The sequence below is a fragment of the Dryobates pubescens genome, chromosome 5 (assembly GCF_014839835.1).
Source record: "Dryobates pubescens isolate bDryPub1 chromosome 5, bDryPub1.pri, whole genome shotgun sequence".
Taxonomy (NCBI): domain Eukaryota; kingdom Metazoa; phylum Chordata; class Aves; order Piciformes; family Picidae; genus Dryobates; species Dryobates pubescens.
This window is the reverse complement of record NC_071616.1, coordinates 40,663,612-40,685,446: the sequence shown is the minus strand read 5'-3', so window position 1 is coordinate 40,685,446 and position 21,835 is coordinate 40,663,612. Positions and strand designations below refer to the sequence as shown.

The following is a 21,835-nucleotide window of genomic DNA, read 5'->3' as shown; positions in this document are numbered from 1 at the left end:
CATTCATTCCTATTGCTGTCTTCTAGGATGTCACTGTACAGTGTTAGTTTTCTGCTTCTGATTCATGTGATCTTGTTATGCCATCCTTCTTTATTATATGCTGTCTCTGTACTTACTGGCAGTCCTGCCAAACAGGACAGCTGCTGGTTCAGTTGCTGTAGCATGGCCATAAATTAAAAAAACAGAGGGGGAGGGGGGGAAAAAAAGGAGAGAAAGGGCCCTGGATGTATTAATTACATTATCTTTCCTCTCTAAAACAATCTATTCTTCATTTAATAAAAAATAAATTAAAAGCAGAGCTGACCCATGGAAGGACCATGCCTGTAGCTAAATATGTGTTTTATGTTTCCATTACAGGATATTTGTGAAGATATATCTGACCACGTTGAACAAATTCATGCTCTATTAGAGACTGAGTTTTCCCTGAAGCTTCTGTCTTACTCTGTCAATGTGATAGTCGATATCCATACCGTACAACTACTCTGGCACCAGCTCCGTGTTTCTGTTCTGGTTCTGAGGGAGCGCATTCTCCAGGGACTGCAAGACGCCAATGGAAACTACACCAGGCAGACCGATATTCTGCAAGCCTTTTCTGAAGAAACTAAGGAGGTACAGTCACTAAGTTTTGAGAGTTTAATCTGTGTTCGAAGCATCTCATCCCTGTTACATATTTTATTGTTACCAGAATGACAGTATTCAGGACAGATTACTTGTCTTCTAGACAGCTGGCTAATTTTGTAGTTTAAGGGTCTACAGCTGATACTTGTTCTCATTGAACCAAATTAAAGCCAGCACTTTAAGGTAAACTTTCAGAAGTGTCCTGGTAGTGCCTAGCATGTTTTCTCCTGATTGAAATGTATTTCATAAGGGATTGGAAATTACAGAGCTGCATCTGGAGCACCTCTCCTATGAGGACAGACCTGAAGAGTTGGGGCTGTTCAGTCTGGAGAAGAGATGGCTCCAAGGTGACCTAATTGTGGCCTTCCAGTATCTGAAGGGGGCCTACAAGAAGGCTGGGGAGGGACCTCTAAGGATATCAGGTAGTGATAGGACTAGGGGGAATGGAATGAAGCTGGAGGTGGGGAGATTCAGGCTGGATGTGAGGAGGAAGTTCTTCACCGTGAGAGTGGTGAAGCCCTGGAATGGGTTGTCCAGGGAGGTGGTTGGGGCCCCGTCCCTGGAGGTGTTTAAGCCCAGGCTGGATGAGGCTCTGGCCAGCCTGATCTAGTGTGGGGTGTCCCTGCCCATGGCAGAGGGGTTGGAACTAGCTGAACCTTGTGGTCCCTTCCAGCCCTGACTGATACTATGATACTATGATCTAGTGCAAAGTCCTTGGTCTGGTCACTCATAAATTTAAGGCTCACATCCAATTTAAAACTCAATACTTTTGTGCAATGAATTTTGTAATGAAAAGTTTAGACATTTTCCTTCCTGCATACACAAACCTGAAGGTTACACAATGCTGCCAAACTAAGTCTTGCTTTGTGGTAGAGGATGGATCTTTATTTGCTTGAGTGGCAATTCTGCAATATGCCTCTCAAGAGTCACCCATTTTGTTTAAGAAACAATGAAGCATGAATCATACATTTTTTACTCTAAGAGGGTGTCAAATTCACACCCATGTAAATGGTGTTTGCAAATCTGTGTTCATTAAAATGCCTCTTCCTTTGAATTCATCATCAATAAATTAACCTACTTGGGACACTACCAGCCTACTTTGCGCATTTTTAATAGTTAGTGTAATAAATGTTGATAAAAGATATATTAGTCTGTAGAGCATTCTTTATTTGCTGTAAATCTTAAGATCAGGATAAAATGCTTTTGTTAGGGTTAGATACAGTATCACAGTATCACAGTATAACTAAGGTTGGAAGAGACCTTGAGGATCATAGAGTCCAACCTGTCTCCACAGACCTCATGACTAGACCATGGCACCAAGTGCCACGTCCAATCCCCTCTTTAACACCTCCAGTTACAGTGACTCCACCACCTCCCTGGGCAGCACATTCCAATGACGAACGACTCGCTTAGTGAAGAACTTTCTCCTCACCTCAAGTCTAAACCTCCCCTGGCGCAGCTTGAGACTGTGTCCCCTTGTTCTGGTGCTGGTTGCCTGGGAGAAGAGACCAACCCCGTCCTGGCCACAACCACCTTTCAGGTAGTTGTAGAGGGCAATGAGGTCACCCCTGAGCCTCCTCTTCTCCAGGCTAAACAATCCCAGCTCCCTCAGCCTCTTCTCACAGGGCTTGTGCTCAAGGCCTCTCCCCAGCCTTGTTGCCCTTCTCTGGACACACTCAAGTGTCTCAATGTCCTTCTTAAACTGAGGGGCCCAGAACTGGACACAGGACTCAAGGTGTGGCCTAACCAATGCAGAGTCCAGGGGCACAATGACTTCCCTGCTCCTGCTGGCCACACTATTCCTAATGCAGGCCAGGATGCCATTGGCCTTCTTGGCCACCTGGGCACACTGCTGGCTCATGTTTAGGCAGCTGTCAATCAGTACCCCCAGGTCCCTCTCTGTTTGGGAGCTCTCCAGCCACTCTGACCCCAGCCTGTAGCTCTGCATGGGGTTGCCGTGGCCAAAGTGCAGCACCTGGCACTTGGATTTGTTGAATGCCATCCCATTGGACTCTGCCCATCTGTCCAGTCAGTCGAGGTCCCTCTGCAGGGACCGTTTATAGAAAGGTATTTCTAGATCAGTACAGTGAGATTCTGCAACCTGTGCTACAGGGGAGGTCAGAAGTCCCCCTGTCCTGAAGTTTAGATCATTCACATTTAAAGAGAATGTGCATATTACTTTGCCCCCTGTTGGGTTTTATATTTGTCTTTGGCACAACAGAGTGGGTGGTCCTGAAATCAATGCTCAGATATGTCCAGGCCCACCTTCCACACCCCCTCTTCCTGATGTATCCATACCTGGCACTTCAGATTCAGTTTCTGCTCTGCCACTGCCACTAGACCTTCTCTGGCAAGTCTGAAGACACTTGTCTGAACACCCAGAGCAGTGAATTAGGGTTATGTCGTTCTTTTATGACACGAGTGTGGTGATTTCAAGATATAAGGCAAGGGCAGATTAATTTACTAAGAAACAGGAAATGTCCCATCTGGATCCAATTACAACTGCCATAAAAACATCCCTCCAGTACAGGGGAGGACTGACTGGGGAAGGATAGATTATTTTTCAGTGAGGAAAAAAACATGTTGCCAGATAGGCTTATATGGTAATAAAAAACCAAAACAAAAGATTCTGATGCAAATCTTTTTTCCACTCCAACTGAAACATAAATAATATCTGGTAAAATGAATGGCTAGCAACAGCAGGGATACAATAGTAATATAAATTTTTCTGCTCTAATGCTTGAATAAGTTCTAGACAATTATTTTTTAACCTTCAGGTATTTATTCAAGCTTTTCATGGGGCATAATGCCAGTGGCTTTATTTGCTATATTTTCATAAATAAAATGAATGTAGAGACAATTGTATCTATACTTAGCTATCTTTATTGTCGGTCTTTCCTCAATATTCTTTCCCAGAGAGGACTACATTGTGGGACTAGCAAGTGCCTTAAGATGCCAGTAGTATCTATTAGAGATGGTGAGACTGTTTGAGCAAATTGAGAACTCTTTGCCCATACAGATATGCTTTCTGCATACAGAATCACAGAAAGACAGCGTTTGGAAGGGACCTCTGGAGATTGAGTCCAAATCCCCCTACCAAGGCAGGTTCCCCTAGAGAAGGTCATGCAGAAACACGTCCAGGTATAGGATGAATGTCTTCAGGGACAGAGACTTCACCCTCCTCTCTGGGCAGCCTGTTCTAGTGCTTTGTCACCCTTAAAGAAGTTCTGCCTCATGCTTACATGGAACTTCATATCTTCAAGTTTGTGTCTGCTACCCCTAGTCCTGTCACTGAGCACCACTGAAAAAAGACTGGCCCCATCCTCCTGACACCCAACCTTTGGTATTTATAAGTATTTCTGAGATCCCTCTTCAGTCTTCTCTTTTCCACATGAAAAAGACCGAGTTCTCTGTCTTTCATCCTAAGATGTTTTAGTCCCCTAATCATCTTTGTAGCCCTTTTCTGTACCTGCGCCAGCAAATCCCTGTCTGTCTTGAACTGGGGAGCCCAGAACTGGACACAATATTCCAAAAGTGGCCTCACCAGGGCAGAGCAGAGGAAGAGCATCTCCCTCAACCTGCTTGTCACACTCTTCTTGATGCTCCCCAGGATGCTTATTGCCTTCTTGGCCACAAGGGCACATGGCCGTCTCATGGTCATTCTGTTGTCTACCAAGACACCACTAGCCATAGGCCTCCAACTAGATTCTGCCCCACTGACCACAACTCTCTGAGCCCTGTCCTTCAACCAGTTCCCAATCCATCTCACCACCCAGTCATCCAATCCACATTCTTAAGCTTGGCTGTGAGGATGTCATGGGAGACAGTGTCAAAAAACACACTGAAGTTGAGTTGGATCACATCCACTCTCTTCCCCTTGTCTATCCATCAAGTTTTGCCATCATAAAAGGCTACTGGATTGGTCAAGCATGACTTCCCATTGGTGAATCCATCTGACTGCTTGTCATAAGCCTCTTTTCCTCAACGTACTTTGAGCTGCTGCCAAGAACAATATCACCTTTCCAGGGACAGTGGTGAGCCTAACCAGCCTATAGTTACATGGGTCCTCCTTCATGCCCTTTTTGAAGATTAGAGTGACACTGGCCAACCTCCAGTTCTCAGTCACCTCTCCTATTTTCCAGGACTTATTGAAGATTACAGAGTGTTCTAGCAATGACTTCTGCCAGCTCCCTCAACACCCATGAGTACATTCCATCAGGGTCCACGGATTTGTGGATGTTCAGTTGCTTTAACTGATCTTTAACACAATCCTCTTCAACTGAGGAAAAACTTCCTTTCTCCTGACCTCATCTGTGGTCTTGAAGGCTTGGGACTCCTAAGGGCTGGCCTTAGCCATAAAGACCAAGGCAAAGGTAGCATTCAGTAACTCTACCTTCTCTGAATTGTCAGTACTCCTTGGGAATTATGAACTGGAAACATCAGTTTATTTTCTTTCCCTGAAATTGAGAAGTCATCTGATTTTAAATTAATAGATGGAAGCTTTCACACACAACAAAGACTTCTAATTTGGAAGGACACTTAGAATTGGTAAGAAATGAAAAAAATGAATGTGAAAGCTAAGCAAACACTGGTAAAAGTAGGGAGTGGGGGTAGAAACATTGTTTATAGAAGTGCTGTGTCTTTTAGGTCAGATAGCAGAAAATATTTAGAACTGATGCAGACAGGATACTTGGCTAGACGGAAATTTGATCTGAACCCGGACAGCAAGTGTTATGCTTTTCTGTAGCCCATGAACCTATCATTTCACAAAGTGTTTGGCTTGCTCCTGAGGTCAGCTGTCTTCTGCAGAATGGCAAAAAGTGGCTTTGACTGCCAGTGTTAACTGAGGAGCTCCATGGAGGAAGTGCCAAGGTTTCTGTCATGTTCAGTGAGACAGTGTCCTCTTGTTACTATTCACTGCTCTCCCAGTTCATGGACTGCACAGTCAATCACAGTGCCAGAGTCCTGCCTGGGCTATATTTACATGGCAGTGTACAGCAAAGGCTGTATTGCACTGGTTAGAAACCCAGCTCATTAACTGGGCAGGCTACTGTGATTTTGGCTTTCTCAGTAGCACCATACTGACTAAGCTGCCAACAGAAAAGGCCACAAAGACTTTTATACAAGATCCAGCGAGGCAAACTGTCTGCCATGACTAAGATGCCAAATTAAGAAAATATTTGTAAATAGAATAGAATAGAAAATAAAAACCTTTGGAGAGTTAAAATTTTGAAAGACCATTTCTCCTTCAGGAATGACCCAGAGAGAGATGAGAAGGAAAGGAAAAAAGGAGTTTTGTGCAGCCCTGTTTCTGTCCAACCGAACCTGAACTGAGTTGAATTTAACAATCGATAAAGCCAGGAAATAGGGAATGGATCAGAAGCAGGGCATGTTAAAATACAGCGAATCCTGATGTTCTCCAACAGTTGGTAAAGTCACTCAAAACATAACTTACAAATTAAATTAGCTGATTGGAAGGAGTTTTAAAAATGCAGGATTGTGCTGGCTTAAATGCAACTACAAGAAGATATTGAAACAGCCTATAGAACTTTGCAGGAAGCATTGTTACGTGCAAAGGGATGCAATTTTGAACTGAGTTATTCCTATTGGTAGCCATGCCAATAACTAAATGCAGTATATTCATGAAATAAAACCAGTAATAAAAGCATGGTAACACTGGCATTAAAAAATAAAAACAATAATAAAAATACTGTAATGCTACCATTAAATAAGGCTTTTCTTAAGAGCACATGTTTAGGAGGCTGCTTGGAAAATGACCAGGCAAGATGGTTTAATGCACATGGTTGTAAATGTTATTAATGTTAATAAATACATTTTTAAGAGACAAAGGAATGGAGCTCATTACTCAGGAGAAATGAAAGCCCTTAAGGGCCTTGGAAAGAGTTTTGAGTTCCATATGGTTTTACAGTTTGTAATCTTTTCCTGAGAGTACAGGGAAAATGCAGCTGTAATACTGATCACTGTTTAGTCATTATTTTCATTAACAAATGCAACTCTAAAATATAAATTTGGCAGATTTATAGAAACTTCCCTTTTTAATTCTAGCCTATTAACAATGTACAATTACTGGCATAGTTTCTACATCTGAATAGAATGAGCTAAATAAAAGACATTTTTAATGTCCAAGATTTTGCTTGAGAAAAAAACATTCTAACGAATCTTTTCTAGAAATAATATTTTCAGCTGGAGGATTTTTTTGCAGAGTAAGGCAAGTGAGTGGGACAGAGTAAAGCTCTCAAACATTTTATGTTTTTAGAATATGGGCAAAAAGAGCCTTCTTTATTGAGACTATTCTTGCTCAGAACAAATCCAGGTTGTTTACTGTGAAATAAAGAGATCGTAGGGTTATTGCATCTTCTTCAGGGATGATGTCTAAGGTTCTTAAATGATGGATTTAGGCAGTGTAGTGAGACATGTTGTTTCAGAGAATAATTCAGACAAAACCCTATTGTGGACACATGAAAGTTTGACCTAAAAAACACTATTATGAAAACCAAGCCTGGGAGGAGAGATTAGTATATCAAGGAACCTAAAGCTAGACTCCTAAAACATGAGTTTCTGCCCTTTATGATATTTTACAAAGAGTTTCTGTAAGCACCTAGGCTAATGTTGGCTTTTATATTGTAAATTCTGCTTGTCAGGGTTTTTTGGGTCCAATTGGCATGCTCTGACAATTTCTTTTGTTCTAGATAGTTTCACAGTACTGCTTAAGATGTATATCAGCGTAAATAGGACCAGAAATTGTTTCAGAATTATTTGATTCTATCGTAAGGTTTTGAGGTAGTTAGCACAAGAAATATTGCTGCTGAATGAGATTTCTGAGTCTCCCTTACAAAACAGAACTGAGAGCAGCATCTAAGGAGGAGAATAATAAGACAAAAGTGAGTTGCTGGTTTTAGGTAATCTTCTGTACCAGGTAGCAACCAAGAAGTTTACTGCCATTTTCAGTTCTCAGATACATTAGAATCTACATGGTACTGCAAAACCAGGCAGGTGAGTGATGAATGTTTTTCCAGATGTTAGGCAGTGTAACACAGAAGCCCATAGTTCATTGTGTTGGACTTGATGACCTTTGAGGTTTCTTCCAACCTTGGTGATTCTATGATTCTGTATTGTGTTTGCTCTAGATATAAGTTAATCATCTAAAAAGTATCCATTCTTTGTCTATTTCAGGACCGTCTTGACTCTTTAACTGAAGTTGATGATTCTGGACAGTTAACCATCAAGTGTTCTCAAAATTACCTTTCACTGGATTGTGGAATTACTGCATTTGAACTGTCTGACTACAGTCCTAGTGAGGATTTGATCGGTGCTCTGGATGATATGACTTCTGTCCAAGGAAAAGCAAAATCATTTGAATCCTGGAACTACAGTGAAATGGATAAGGACTTTCCAGGACTTATCAGAAGTGTGGGTTTACTTGCAGTAGCAACCGATTCCATTGCTTCCCAGTGCAACGAAGCATTAAATGAGAAGGAAACTCATGCACCTCCTTCAGCAGAAGATGGAGAAGAAAGCAAGGACAGGAATGCATCACATGGGCTCTCACTAGTATCTCCTGTGAACTCCTCTTTTTCTAAAGAACCTTGCTCTGAAGATGGTGTTTTACCTACTGACAGCAAACCTGTTTCAGCATTAAAGAAACCAGAATCCAATCTTCCACAACACACCAGTGAAAAAACCAAACATTCTCACTGTGAAAACTCAACTCCTAAGAGGTCCATAAGAGACTGCTTTAACTATAATGAAGATTCCCCTACACAGCCTACATTGCCAAAAAGAGGTTTATTTCTGAAAGACGATGTGTTTAAAGATTACATAGAAGCAAATGATATTAAAAGGCAAATCTCTCAGATAGTTAAAAATGAAATGAGTAGAAGTACACCCTCACTGTTAGACCCACCAGACAGGTCCAAGCTTTGCCTAGCTTTACAGTCACCCTACTCTAACAGCCCATCTGCAGTTAGTCAGTCATATGACTGCTTAAATACAATAGGTGATAGAAATCTTGAGTACACCATAAATAATCACTTTAAGAAGAGTCCTGTAAGTCTAGGAAAGTCTGCTTCCTACACCTGTAAAGAAAAAGCAAAGCACAAGAAGTCTCAGGATGCTTCAGAGAAAGTGAAAGCTGGCAGAACAGCTGGAAGTACCTGTAAAACGGCTCCAGCAATGCAAGTGAAAAAAAGAGGACGCTCTTCTCTACAGAATGGAATTACTTCTCATAACTCTCATTCTTTGGAGGAGACAGAAACAGATTCTTCCTCATCATCAAATTCTTGTAACCAGAGAGATCCAAACGATCAATCGCAAGGTAAAGCTGAGCCTTTTAGCTCCCCAACACATAGCCAAAAGAGTGCTTCCTCAGCTGGTTCTGAGCTCACCAACTCATCACCTTTTCCACCAAGAAGAAAGAATAATAAAAGCCTCTCCTCAACACCAAGCTATGCTGAAAGAAACAGTAAAGATGGTGAGGTCTGGTATGGGTCTGATGAATATTTAGCACTTCCTTCACATCTCAAACAGACTGAAGTATTAGCTTTAAAACTAGAAAATTTGACAAAGTTACTTCCCCAAAAGCCCAGAAGAGAAACCATTCAAAACATTGATGACTGGGAGCTGTCAGAAATGAACTCAGATTCAGAAATGTATCCAACATACCAGACAAAAAAGCACAAAAAATTGGGTAGAATTTCACCAAGTTCTTCAAGTGATATAGTGTCCTCCTTAGGCGACAGTATTGAATCTGGGCCTCTCAGTGATACTCTCTCTGATGAAGATCTTTGTATGCCTGTATCTTACATTAAAAAATACATTGAAGAAAAGTCAGGAAGGACTGCTGGAACTCAGCCTACTGAGAATGAGACTTCTGCCTCAAATAAATCAGCTTTAATTCAACAACTGATGCAAGATATACAACATCAAGAGAATTATGAAACCATATGGGAAAAAATTGAGGTAAGGCAGTAATCTTGTATCCTGCTGTGTTTTTCATAAGCCTATATATGGAGATGGATCTGTGGGCAGGGGTAGAGTTGCTTTCCCGGTTGGTTTTTTTCAGTCTTATCTAGTGGCTGATGGAGACAGAGAATAGCTGGGATCATTATAATTACAATAGGCTGCAGTTAACTTTAACTAACTACAGAGAATTTGCCTACCTTATTTTACTTCCACTAAATGATAAAACATATTATCAGTAGAGCTTCCTTTGGCAAGGTTGGGTCTATGATAAATAATTTTTTTGGATTAAGAGAAAAATAAACATTGGAAAATCAGGGATCTTTGAATGACATCATACTTAATAGAATCTGCCTATTTTCTTTATAAAAATAAATTGTTTTGGTCCAATCATGTCATATATAATAACCACATTTCTTTTTGATTAGTTCCCTTCCATGGCAGTGATTATTTTTCCCTCCAGTGTTGGTGGAACTAAGCATAATGTCTTTTTCTTTTTCTTTTTTTTAAATTCAAATAATCCTTTATAAATAATGACAATTTAATAGTTCAAAGTGCTGGAGCAATAATGGCAACATATGATCCCATAAAACTTCAAATGAGGTCCAATTTCATTCTTGGCTTGTGGCATCACCTCTTCCAAAGTAACGCTTCTGAATATCTGCAGTAGTTAACACTATGAGAGATCTTCTGAAGGAAAAAGACAAACTTTCAAAAGGGAAGTGAATTTGAATGAATAATCAAATAAGAACCCAGGCGTCTCAACAATACATTAATTAGATTACATTCATAGTAAATTTGTGTTTCAATTTTCTGATAGGTTTGTCTTCTCGGCCATTGTACAGGAGAACTCCGCCATTCAAAAAACTTCTGCTTTATCCTCAATATAGTTTAGTAAAATGACTGTCAGAAAAAAAACCTCCATCTCTACCAGATTTCAAAATCCTTTAGAATTCTTTACATGTGCACTAAAGGATGATCTTGGCACCTCAATGCTAAATATGGTAGCTGAATTGTCTTCTGTATATCAAGCTCCATAAAAGCTAAGAGAAAAGGACTTAGTTTTATAACTCCAGTAAATGCTCCTTACAATTCGTGATTTCAGTAACTTTTGAAGACATTGGAAGTATTATGATTAGTGGAAAAGCAGCTGAGCTAAAGATGTTTGAGCATAAAGTCAGGGTAGAAAATAACACAGAGAAATTTCTTACAGGAGGGAGCAGCAGCTGTCAGCTTTGAAACAGTCAGCTGTAAAGGGCATCACTTAAAGATTCAAGTTGTTCCATCGATCCTGATGGCTGGGGTTCATCTTCCGGACTCTGATGAAAGAGCCATCTTCTTAAGTGCAAGCTGCTTCTTGTGCTTAAGTTTGTGTAGTGTTGAAAATTAGTCCAGATAAAGCTGATAGATACAGACTCCTTCATTCTGTGCAAGCAATAAATCTGCTTGTGAATTCATAAGACTCCTCTTTGAAATGTTACCAAAAGATCCTATTTAAGGAATGAAATAGTTCAGTGTCTAGGGACCAGCTCCCTCCACTAGATGCTAACTAGCATCCTTTTGGCAAGAAGCAGGTGGCAGAGATCCTTTTTTGCATCACCCTCTCAAATAATTACTTTCTTCAAACTTTTTTAAAAGGTAATCATCTTTTTTGAAGTCACCTGTCTTTGCATGATTCCCTGCAGCTGCAGTTCAGTCCTGCCAGGATGGAGAAATAAGAACCAGCTGTAACAACTGGCTGCAGCTGTAAACCCCCACTTCCTCTTCATAACCATCCTCCCCTCACCTCCTTTGAAGAGTGGATTGAGCTCCTGACTCTAATAAAATGTAGTATCTCTTCTCTAGCCAGAGTGAACTCTCCTAGATACTGATTACAATTGCTGCTCTTGGCCTTGAGGAACTTTGCTACTGCTGATGCTGCTTTTTCTACAGTTTCTCCATGTTTCTGGTTGTGCTGAATGCATGGAAAACATTGATCACAGAGTTAGAAAATAATACTATGGAGCATGTCGTGGGAAGGGGTTCAGAGCAGAAGAGTTTTAAACAAGAAGACCACCAGATGCAAAGAGCACTGCTAGGAACAGGGATAGCACAGTGATCCATGCCTTCAAAAGCAGTACACAAGAAAAGTGTCATATTTATTTCATGCAGGAAGATGCATGCTAGCTACACTAAATGACTTGAACATGTATTTTCTGAATGGTGAATAAACATAAGATAAAAGCTTTGAAATGTTTTGTAAAGCAATTACAATAGTCTAAAATTCTTAGGAAATACAAGGTTTTCCCAAGCTGCTTATTTCCATGAGTTTTTCCATTGTTGCTAGTAATTGTATCTTCTTGTAAGGTTGCTAAAGAACAAGTTCTTCAATACAAGAGCCCTTAACAAGATAAATCCTGCTTCAGGAACACTACAGTGCCTTGCTGAGGTACTGTAATTTGACATAAGAAATAGAAAAAGAGAAAACGTGTCCCTAATGTGATATTATGAAGTACTGTAAATCTAACTAAAAATATCATACCTGTGCCACAGTTGAGTCCTTTCTTTTGCTAGATCTTCTGTTTCATAATTCCCTAAGCAGAGTATCAAAAAGTGCAGCACTGAGTTTCCTAACTGCACAAATACAAGCCTTATCAATAAATCAATACTACTTTTGTTAGCAGTAGTTATGTACTAACGTCAGATCTGAAATGAGAACTTAATTATGGACAGAAGCAGCATGCTGTTTCCCATCAGTAATCTAGTTATCCTGCTGCAGATGTCCAGCCTAATATATTTTCTTTACTGAGACTGTAAAACAAAAGTAAAAGAACTCAACCTTTTATGTTGGGACAACAGCTTCGAAAAAAAACCCTGGCAACCTTAAAATCATTGAAAGTTGTATTTTAGCTAGGAAATAGGGCAAAATAGGAAGTGTCAGTATTTAATTCTGATGTGACAGTATAAATCTAGTAACATCTTATTCATTCAGTTTTATGAAAGACAGTCATGTGCAGAAATGGATAAAATGTTGGCTTTCAGGCTTGCAAGTTATGCAGATGTCCTTGCACAGGTATTATCACACTGCCTACCAACAGCATTCTGTTTGACCAGCCTATCTGATGCTACCTCAGATCATTTTCTTGCTTTGCAATAAATGTTTCATTTTTTACCATATTTTACCTTGCACTGCAGCTAATTCTTTGGCACATCCTTCTTGTGATTTTAGTGCTGGGTACCTCTGTTCTAGTGCACATAAATTCTGTGTCAATTTCTTGTATGTTTCAGAATTTACCTTTTGTATTTAAATGTGAGAACCACTGATTCCAAACTCTGAATTCAGGATTTAGTAGCTGCTCTAAAATCAATTTTGGCATACTAACTGGAGGGGAAAAAGACATAACAATATCATTCTTGCAGATTAAGTCAGCAGAGTTCTTGGCTGTAAGATGGCCAATTGCCACTTCTCACATACGGCACCAGGACCCCATAGTATCTGTTTCAGAAGGCTTTAAGGTTTACTTTCTCTAAACAAACTAAGTTTGCCTTAAAATCATACAAGTGATTGCTTCCCCCAGCCCCCCCCACCCCAATTTTAATGTGCAACTGATAAATTGGAATAAAAAAAAGGTCTTTGGCTGATCTAATGACATTGCATTTCCAGTCATCTTGTATGAATAAAATAATAACGATTAATAGCACATGGTCAGACAGTTTTGTGTCCTCTAGAAAGCAATACTTGGTTGACTATACTGACTTTCTTGTGCTGTGATCTGTGATCACACAATCTTGTGCACTTGATTTTTATTTCTTTTTTAGGGCAGTATTGCAAAGGTTGGGAATGTAACCATTTGCAAGACTCCCCATGTAAATGCAGGTGTGTGTGCTTTGCAAGCCTCAGGGTTAATTGTGTGGAACAAATTGCTGATTTTTTCCTGTTACGCAGACTTATAGCTTGTTTTATCTCAGGTTCCATTTCTGCAAGAGGCAGCTGAATTTGCCCTCAACTCCATTGGCTCTGTATTTTGTCTGAGGAGCCCAGTCAGCCTTGGCACTGGTTACTCACCTTCTTGACATGGCAAGGGAATAAACCAATGCTGCTTTGCATGTTTTAATGTGATGGGTTAGAGCATGCCTCAGGTATCCTACTGCAAAGAGTCAGATAAAGATTTACTGCCTTCCAGGACCCAGTCACAGATCCTCTTACCCTTGTGCAGCTGTTTATTTTTTCTCAACCAAAGACTCCTTGGTGCATAGAGATTAAAGACACCTTTTCCAAATTATTGGAGTCACAGGGACAATTTTCCTGTCTAGGAGAAATTAAGGGTTCATGTAATCTACAAAGGATAGAGCAGTATCAGAGCTAAACTTGTTAGTGTTACAAAAACCTTGTGTACTTGGGTGGGATAGACCTGCTTTATTAGAAGGTAGTCACAGAAATTGACTAAACAGTAGACTTTTGCAAATGGTTAATGGACTTGGTAGAGCAAATTTGTATTGGACATACAGCTGGGAGCCCATCTGAGCAGTGGAGAGCCAGCTGGTTAGAAAGTATTTGGAGAACTGACACAAAGGGGAAAGAATTTGTGGTGTTTAGACTGAAAGGGGACAGGGCTGCTTCTGGTCTGAGCATGGATTGAAAACACACCAGTGCAGTTAGTTGAGGGGGAAGCTGGATTACTTTAGGGGAAGCATTATGTACTTCTTTGTGTTTGGAGGAGATTTTCATCATCAGATGGAAAAGCATACAGAGAGGACAAATGAAGTTTGGGCAGTGGGGCTAAGGTAGTGAAAACCTAGTAGAAACTGTAACATTTATAGGACTTGGTAACAAAGGAAAAACAGAGAAACAAAATCACATCAGAACAGCTGGAAAGAGCAAAGATAATCCACATGGAACAGGACTGGTTTCTTTTGGATACCAGACAAAGGATTTAAAAAATGTTTTAACGCTCCCCTTAGCCTTCTTGCTTCCAAAAGCAGTGCTTCTAATACTGATGCTCTTAAAGGGATTGTGTATTTTTCCTAAGAGTGCTTACCAAGATTTGTTCATCTCTGAATCTTATTTATGCTGCTTCATGCAGTTTAGATTGAAATACTGCTCTTGATTGATGACCAGTTCATAAAAAAACAGTAAGTGAAAGAGGTACCAGATCCAGAAATTCCTTGGCAGCTCTGCAGTCTTCTCAGCAGTCTTGCTGCTTTGTGCTGCATAACTGAAAATGTCACTTCATATTTTGTGCTGAGAGTTCAAGCTTGTGCTTTGTTGGTTTGAGCCTGATGATGCTCCCCTGCTTTGACAACCCACCCCTTAGTTTTCAAGATGGTTAAACTGTTCTTAACCAGTAATGCAGTACACATGGGTAACTCTCAGTTTTACTCCAACTTGGAGTAACTCTTGGGTACTAGAAGGTGATACTGAAACACAGTGAACTCTCTGTTCCTCCAAAACATTTAGTTCCTAACAGTTTGCTTGCATACTAAACAGCTCCTCCACGTGCATTCAGTTTTGCCATTTGCTTTACCACAAATAGTCTGAGCGAGTTTCTTACCAGCAATCTTTGCAAAACTAGCAACTTCTGTGTTGCTTCTATGTAAACTGTGCAAATCCTGAACTTCAGATGAAGAACTGACGGTATGAATGAATGAAACGCATCTATTGTGAAGCATATGCTTGTTTGGAAGTGTTTGATTTTCCACCTCAGAATGATTTGGCAGTGAGCAGTTTTAGATCAGGGTTGTTGTTTTTTTTACATTATTTGGAAAGCCATTCCAAATAATCTGGGGAGAAAATTAAAAAAAAAAAAAAAAAAAAGAAGAAAATCTGCTCACAAATATTTTTGCAGCATTGATTTAAGGGTATGTCTTTACTAGTATTTACAACTGATTGTAAGGCATATGTCTACATCCAATGTTTGGCTCACATCCAATATGAGACATTTGGCTGCAAAAAGTCTCTTGATTCTCTCTTGTGTTCATAGTTGGATACCACATCTCAGCTCAGGGATGGCTACTGACATCTTAAATGAACTGAGAAACATCTTTTGCATACATGATTCTCTGAGTCCTCCTAATCTAACACAGTTACTCAGAGCTGCTTTAAGCGAGCATTTGCTTTACAACCCAGAGTCATGTCTTAGCCTAGTCACAAGCACACATCACAGCCATACACATGATTTATTTGTGAACTGGGAACTTTCTAGAAATTGGTCAAGAATTATTTCTTACTGTGTGGATCTCTGCTAGTAGACAAAAGGGTGGAACTGAATGAAGATGGAGAGAGGGAGTGGTAAGACTGCAAGAACTGGATGTCCTGCTCTCACTGCAGCAAAGGACAAGCTCGAAGGGGCACAGTGAGTGTCTGGTGACCCTACCTGTGAAGCTAACGGAGGTTGCAGATTTAAAATGAATTCAGTGATAACTTGCAGAACTTTAGATAACTTTAAATAACTTGTATTTACTTTAGGATGATATTATGATTGAGTCCTCTCAGTCACTGTCTGGGATTGGTCAGTGATTTCAGTTCTCTCATGGAGGTAAAGGCACTGAGAAACTCCTGAAGTAGGATAGTAAGCCTTCTGTGATGGCACTAAATTTCAAAACACAGAGACAGTTAAAATGCTATTGTGAATTTACTTTAGGGTGCATATGGTGGTTTAAGAAGAATCTTCTTTTGTTCCCTACCGAGTTCTCTGTACCTGGGGAGAGATTTGGTTGGTTGGTAGTTAAGAGTTTGAGATAACTTCTGAGCTACCCTGTTAACTAGCTACTGCAATGAGTTTAGGGCTTCCTGAAGTGCCACCATTACTAAACAGAAAGCTACTGAATTTGAAATGATGGTTTCTAATATTCCCCTAAATATGCTAAACATGGAGACAATGCTCATTGCTTTATGTTTTCATAGTGATATGCCTTTCCCAATATTTTAAGGTCTAGCTGTTGTTACATAATATACTTAGGCTCTTGGATCCTTATGTTTTATGTATCTTCTGTGAGAAAGTACAGAATATTCCAGAAAGATAAAGGATATCAAAATGACTATGCTCTGTTCTAAATATTTCATTATTTAAATAATACATTGCTGCTAACTTCCACCTAAATCAAAGTCCAGTCTATCTACTGCTGTTAATGCATCATTGCCTTAAAATGTGTACAGGCTGGAGATGAGTCACAGCAAAAGGGTCTAGAGAGGATTAACTTGAGAAGAAAGATCAAGTTCGCTTACGTAAGATCATTGCATAACTCCTCAAAATATGTTCATATCTTTTCCTTCTTGTCTATCTTGATATATTTTGACAAGAACTGGTTTTTGTTCCTTCATCTTTTCCAGTATGTTATAATCAGGAATGAAACATTAAATCACACTGACTCTTAAATCTTAGTTGTCATCATTAGGCATCAGAGTGATTTTAATTTGTGGTAAATATAGTCAGGAAACTGTCTCTCAGAGGTTTGTTTCAGGCTGTCTGTATGCTTACATTTGGAAGTTTTCTTGAAAGCAAACAGAAAAACAAAACAAGACAAAAAATGTTTTCTCGTAATGGTTTCAGATTTTGGAGCTCTTATGATAATCCTCATAAACAGCTGAGCTTCCCTTAGGAAATCAAACTGGAATCTTATCTAAACATTCCTTTACTGTTAGTAGAGACTTACTTTGAATACTGATTCTCATTAAGTCAAGTAAGGTTACCTGAAGCAGCACTAGATTTGCTGCTGGATTTCCTTGGACAATGTTTGGAATCTCTCCAGGCTGATGGAGGGGGAACTAAAAAGCAAAAAGATTTCTGGTAATAGTCAGTGTAGAGGTTCAAGCCACAGTAACTTAATGTTACTAATTGCTTTTTTCCCTACTGACACCAGCATCTGACTTCATGCATGTTTCCTCATTGTACTGTTTAAGACTAAAGACACAGAGTATTTTAAAATGTAAATACTGCTGTACTATTAGCAGCAAGTGAAATATAGCAGCTAGCATAAAATGGCTCAGGGAAGTCCAAACTACAATCAACTTCATCTATGTACTGCAGTGCAAATCTCCTATAGCTCTACTGAGTGCAGAAAAACAGAAAATAAAACAGCAAATTTGTTAGAAACAGCAAAGCTTCTGGGGGTGAAAAACAAAGACTGTGACAACAAAATAATAATAAAAGATAGTCCAGAGATTGTAAGCATATCCAAATTTGGGGGATTAAAACAAAGTAAGCTAGGAATTAGGTTCTAAATAGGATGTAAAGGAATTCCCACTAGAGACCACTGAAAAAAGAAACTATCTAAAAGGGAAGGTAGATTAATTAGGAAACAAAAGAAAAGCAATTAATGAAGGAACTAACAGTGACAGGATTTCTTTGGAGACTGCAGGTGAACAAGAACTGAGTGCATAACAGGAAGTTAAATTAGGAAACTAGAGGAATAATAAAGGAGTAAATAGGTACTGAATCTTAATCTCTCCTTGCTGATGCCATAGCTAGTGAATAGTGGCAACCACCAGTTTACTTGTTTTTATGCAGGGAATCTTAACTGTAAAACAAGTTAATGGGTCAAAGAATTATAATATTGCTTGTGAGATGACAGAGGTAACGTTTTCCAAACAATTAGCCTTCAATAATAGGAAATGCTGAATTAAGCGTTCTGAGTTTGAGGCCATTACAGCTTAAGTCAGTGATATAGCAGAGGTCAATATACTTAATAGTTACCCACCGGCAAAGAGCATCTATTCTAACCCAGTAAAAAAAGTGGATTTTCCCTTCCTTTTGGAAAACTTTTAGACATGGTGATACATGGCCCTCTTGAGGTCATAACTTGTTACTGCACCTCCAGATAACATTTCCCTTTCAAATGAACAACTCCCATAACTTCACTGGCGAATCGTGAGAAATTCAGAGATTAAATAATGCATAAGTTAGAATCTTTCCTGGTTATTAAGATTTATTTTTTTTGCTTTTGTTTAGTTTCCAACATTTCTTTGGCTGTGTATTTTATTCCAACAGACTTAATGTTGAAGTATTTTACTGATTTAAAAAGCTCTAGCATGAGTGTGCCAGATATTAAACTTCTATAAATATAACCCGTGCATGAAATTCTACAGAATTTGTGAAATACGTTAAAAAGAATAAACTCTATCCTTTGGGGGAAAAAAAATTGTATTCTCCATGCAAATATAGCTGCCTTTTTTATTATAATTTGAAGAACTATAGTTAGCTAAATAAGTACCCTCTAATCCTAGTTTGTGACCATAAGGCTTTCTTCTTTCATCACTTATTGGCTAACTTACTGTGAATGTTAAGTAACAATAAAAGAGCATTTAAGTTCATTTAAAAGGCACTGAAAATGCTGTGATATTCATTTTGTACATACAAGTTGGCTAATTTAATTCTTCTAGGATTTGTTCTTTGTTCAGGAAAAATGCAAAAATTTTGGGAGTGCACTAATCTCTTTCTAACTGACACCATGCCATGGGGTCACTCTGATTTCAGGCTACAGAAACAGCCAGGGTCTATGTGTATCACCTGCACTTTTCAATAAATTGAATGCTGGGAAATTAGGTTCATTTCTAGCAAGTTCAAGATCAAAGCGAAAAGGAATCTTGCAACCAGTCAGGGGAGATGCCAGCCTGGCTGCAATTAAGGGGCCTCCAGTGCTGCCCAGTCTGAGTGCAAGGTAGCAGCTGACCCTCAGCAGAAATAACAGCTGCACAGGGCATTCCACCCCCAGCTCACTGTCTGAAGCCCAGATACTCAGGGTATGCAAACCAAGGAATGCTGGTCATCTGTAACTGTCTATTTTTCTGGGCAGAATAAAGCTCATATATTACAGAGGCCATTATATGGAAAAATTGCAAATGAAGATTGGTTTGTCTTTTAGATGCACTTTAGCTGATAATCAATATATACATTAACTGTAAAACAATCTGAAAATAACCTATGTTGCCAATACAACATTTAAAATAATTGTATGAAGAGGCAAAGAAATATTTCCAAGTACCCTCACATCACTGTAAGTTCCTTCAGTATCAGTAGTTCTATTTGCAGCATATTTAGTAAAGCACACCAGACAACTAGCTTCACTGAAAATGAAGACACTGATGATCAATTCACCTTATCTACAGAGTTTGCATTAAGGCTGCCACATAACAAACATGTCATATTGAAAGGAAAAGGACAGTTATGATCAGGAGATTTGATTTTAGGTTTATCTGTAGAGTAAATAACAAATTTGCACTTACAGACAACAGGTCTAAACTAACTTCTGCATTTTCTATTTTATTTCTATTTGAGTTGCTCAGAGTGGACACAAAAGAAGCATGGGACTATGAAATAGATGTGAATGTACTGTAGCATTATGCCCCTGTTTGGTGCCTGGTATCTTCACCAGAGACAGACCCCTCTCCTGTGCAGTGCACAAGATCCCTCCAGAATCCAGACACTCCTTCCAGCTGCTGCTATGGAGCTGAGGTTCCCTTTTCTGACTGTTTCTTGCATCATCTTTCTTGGCTCAGGCAGATTGTTCTTGTCTTTCCCTTAATACATCACTGACTATCAGCTTCTGGAAATACTGTTGTTCCCTGGTGAGTGAAACAGAAGAATGTGGCCTAAAAGCATTCACATCTCTCAGATGATCTCTAGATATGGCTGTTCTTTGAATATTCAGGGTCACATGTGGATGTAATCTAAAAAAGCCTCATTTTAGGATATTTGATGATGTGATATATAAGCAAAACTTCAAACTTACCCTGTATTAAGTGATGTTTTAGGCATCTATCTGCTTAGCTCACTTGGATTTTATGTCAAGAACAAATGACTCAGGAAATAGTGATTTTAAGAGTGGCAAGTTTCTGTGAGACATGACCAAGCATTGGTCTTTGTGAATAATTACATTTTAAGAAACTACATATTCAGTCCCTGTAATATGATAAATTTTGAAGATTGGATCTGGATATCATTCAGAAGTTGGTACATTACTTCGCTCACTCACAGTATCACGGTTGCTAACTCTTCTGCTTTTACTAGAAGAGCTTTTGCCTGCTTGTTTTATTTCTAATGATCCAAAGCATATCACTTTTTTTTTTTTTGTTTTAAACTAACAAAAGAGAACTGTCTTGTCCTTTGCTTGTATTTGCTTCTTATCTATTAGCCTCCCTGTTTATTATCCATTTCCTTATTGTCTCTTCTCCCTGATTCTCATTTTCAGGGCTTTGGTACACTTCAAATCCTATTGGTACACTTTCTCCTATTTAGACTATTCACTCCATTGTTGCAATAGTTTCTTTAGCAAAAATTTCCCAGTCAATCTCAAAATTTCACACAGGCTAGGGATGCTGAATAAGATGAGCACTAGAAACATGTGAATATAGGTTTACACTGCATAGGTTTTCTGACAAAAGGCAGTGCTCATTAGAGCAGTGGCAAATACTACTTTAAGTAATCTGTGTCTGCATAGCCTAGTGGTGATGAAATCTATTTGTGCATAAATGGTGGGGATTTTGTCTGTATTACTTGCACCACTGGAGAGGATGCTTCAGCTTGCTGGCACAAGTGTGGTTTCCAGGCGGTGAGAAGTGTCTCCACGAGAGGGCTGGCTCGGGCCATGTTCCAGCCAGCCCTTTCTCTCCAAGGCCAGGCTTCATCTCTGACACTGCCATCCATCACTGTGGCCTGACATGGAACCTGAAGAATTCTGAATATTGTCTCAAAAATAACTAAGATTCCAATTAGTATGCATGATAACTTAGGAGGCAGATAAGTATTTTCTGTCATCCTGAATGTGAAGACATATGTAAATGTTTTCCACGCAAAGAAGGATATGCTAATTTACTTATTTGCTTGATTCCTGGGAGTGCTTTGAATCTCACACCACTTTTGAGACACAGCACTGGCCATCCATATTTTCTCAGCATGAACTCTGTCCTCACATGTATGAATGCAGGAGGCCTGAAACTTTATATAGCTTTGTGCCTGTTTATGTTGCATCTCAGGTAGAAAACAGGGCCATGTAAGTATCGAATCAGCAACCATTTTGTAGGCCTGGCATTATTGCCATCAGAGCAGATGGCATTTCTGGAGGTTTATAACAAATCCATATTGCTGTTAAGTTCATACCAGATGATTCTTTAAATGATGGATGAATCAGGCAGTGTCTCCTTTACCCTCCCTTCTCTCCACTAGAATTCTTCATTCTTGAACACTTGCAAAGTCACAATGACTCTGGACTTTGCTATGTGACATTCATATAACTGTCTTGGCTTAAGAGCTATAGGGATCTT

The 21,835-nt window shown here is 39.4% G+C and overlaps 1 protein-coding gene across 2 annotated transcripts in view; it reads left to right on the top strand.

Annotated features, from left to right (window-relative positions):
• The window catches only part of AKAP6 (A-kinase anchoring protein 6), a 281,842-nt gene that overhangs the window by 84,988 nt on the left and 175,019 nt on the right, over nt 1-21,835 (top strand). For both annotated transcript variants that reach the window (XM_054162087.1, XM_054162088.1), the window contains exons 3-4: nt 358-609; nt 7,813-9,597. In XM_054162087.1, coding sequence (XP_054018062.1) covers nt 358-609; nt 7,813-9,597 — 2,037 coding nt within the window. The remainder of the gene's footprint in view (nt 1-357; nt 610-7,812; nt 9,598-21,835) is intronic.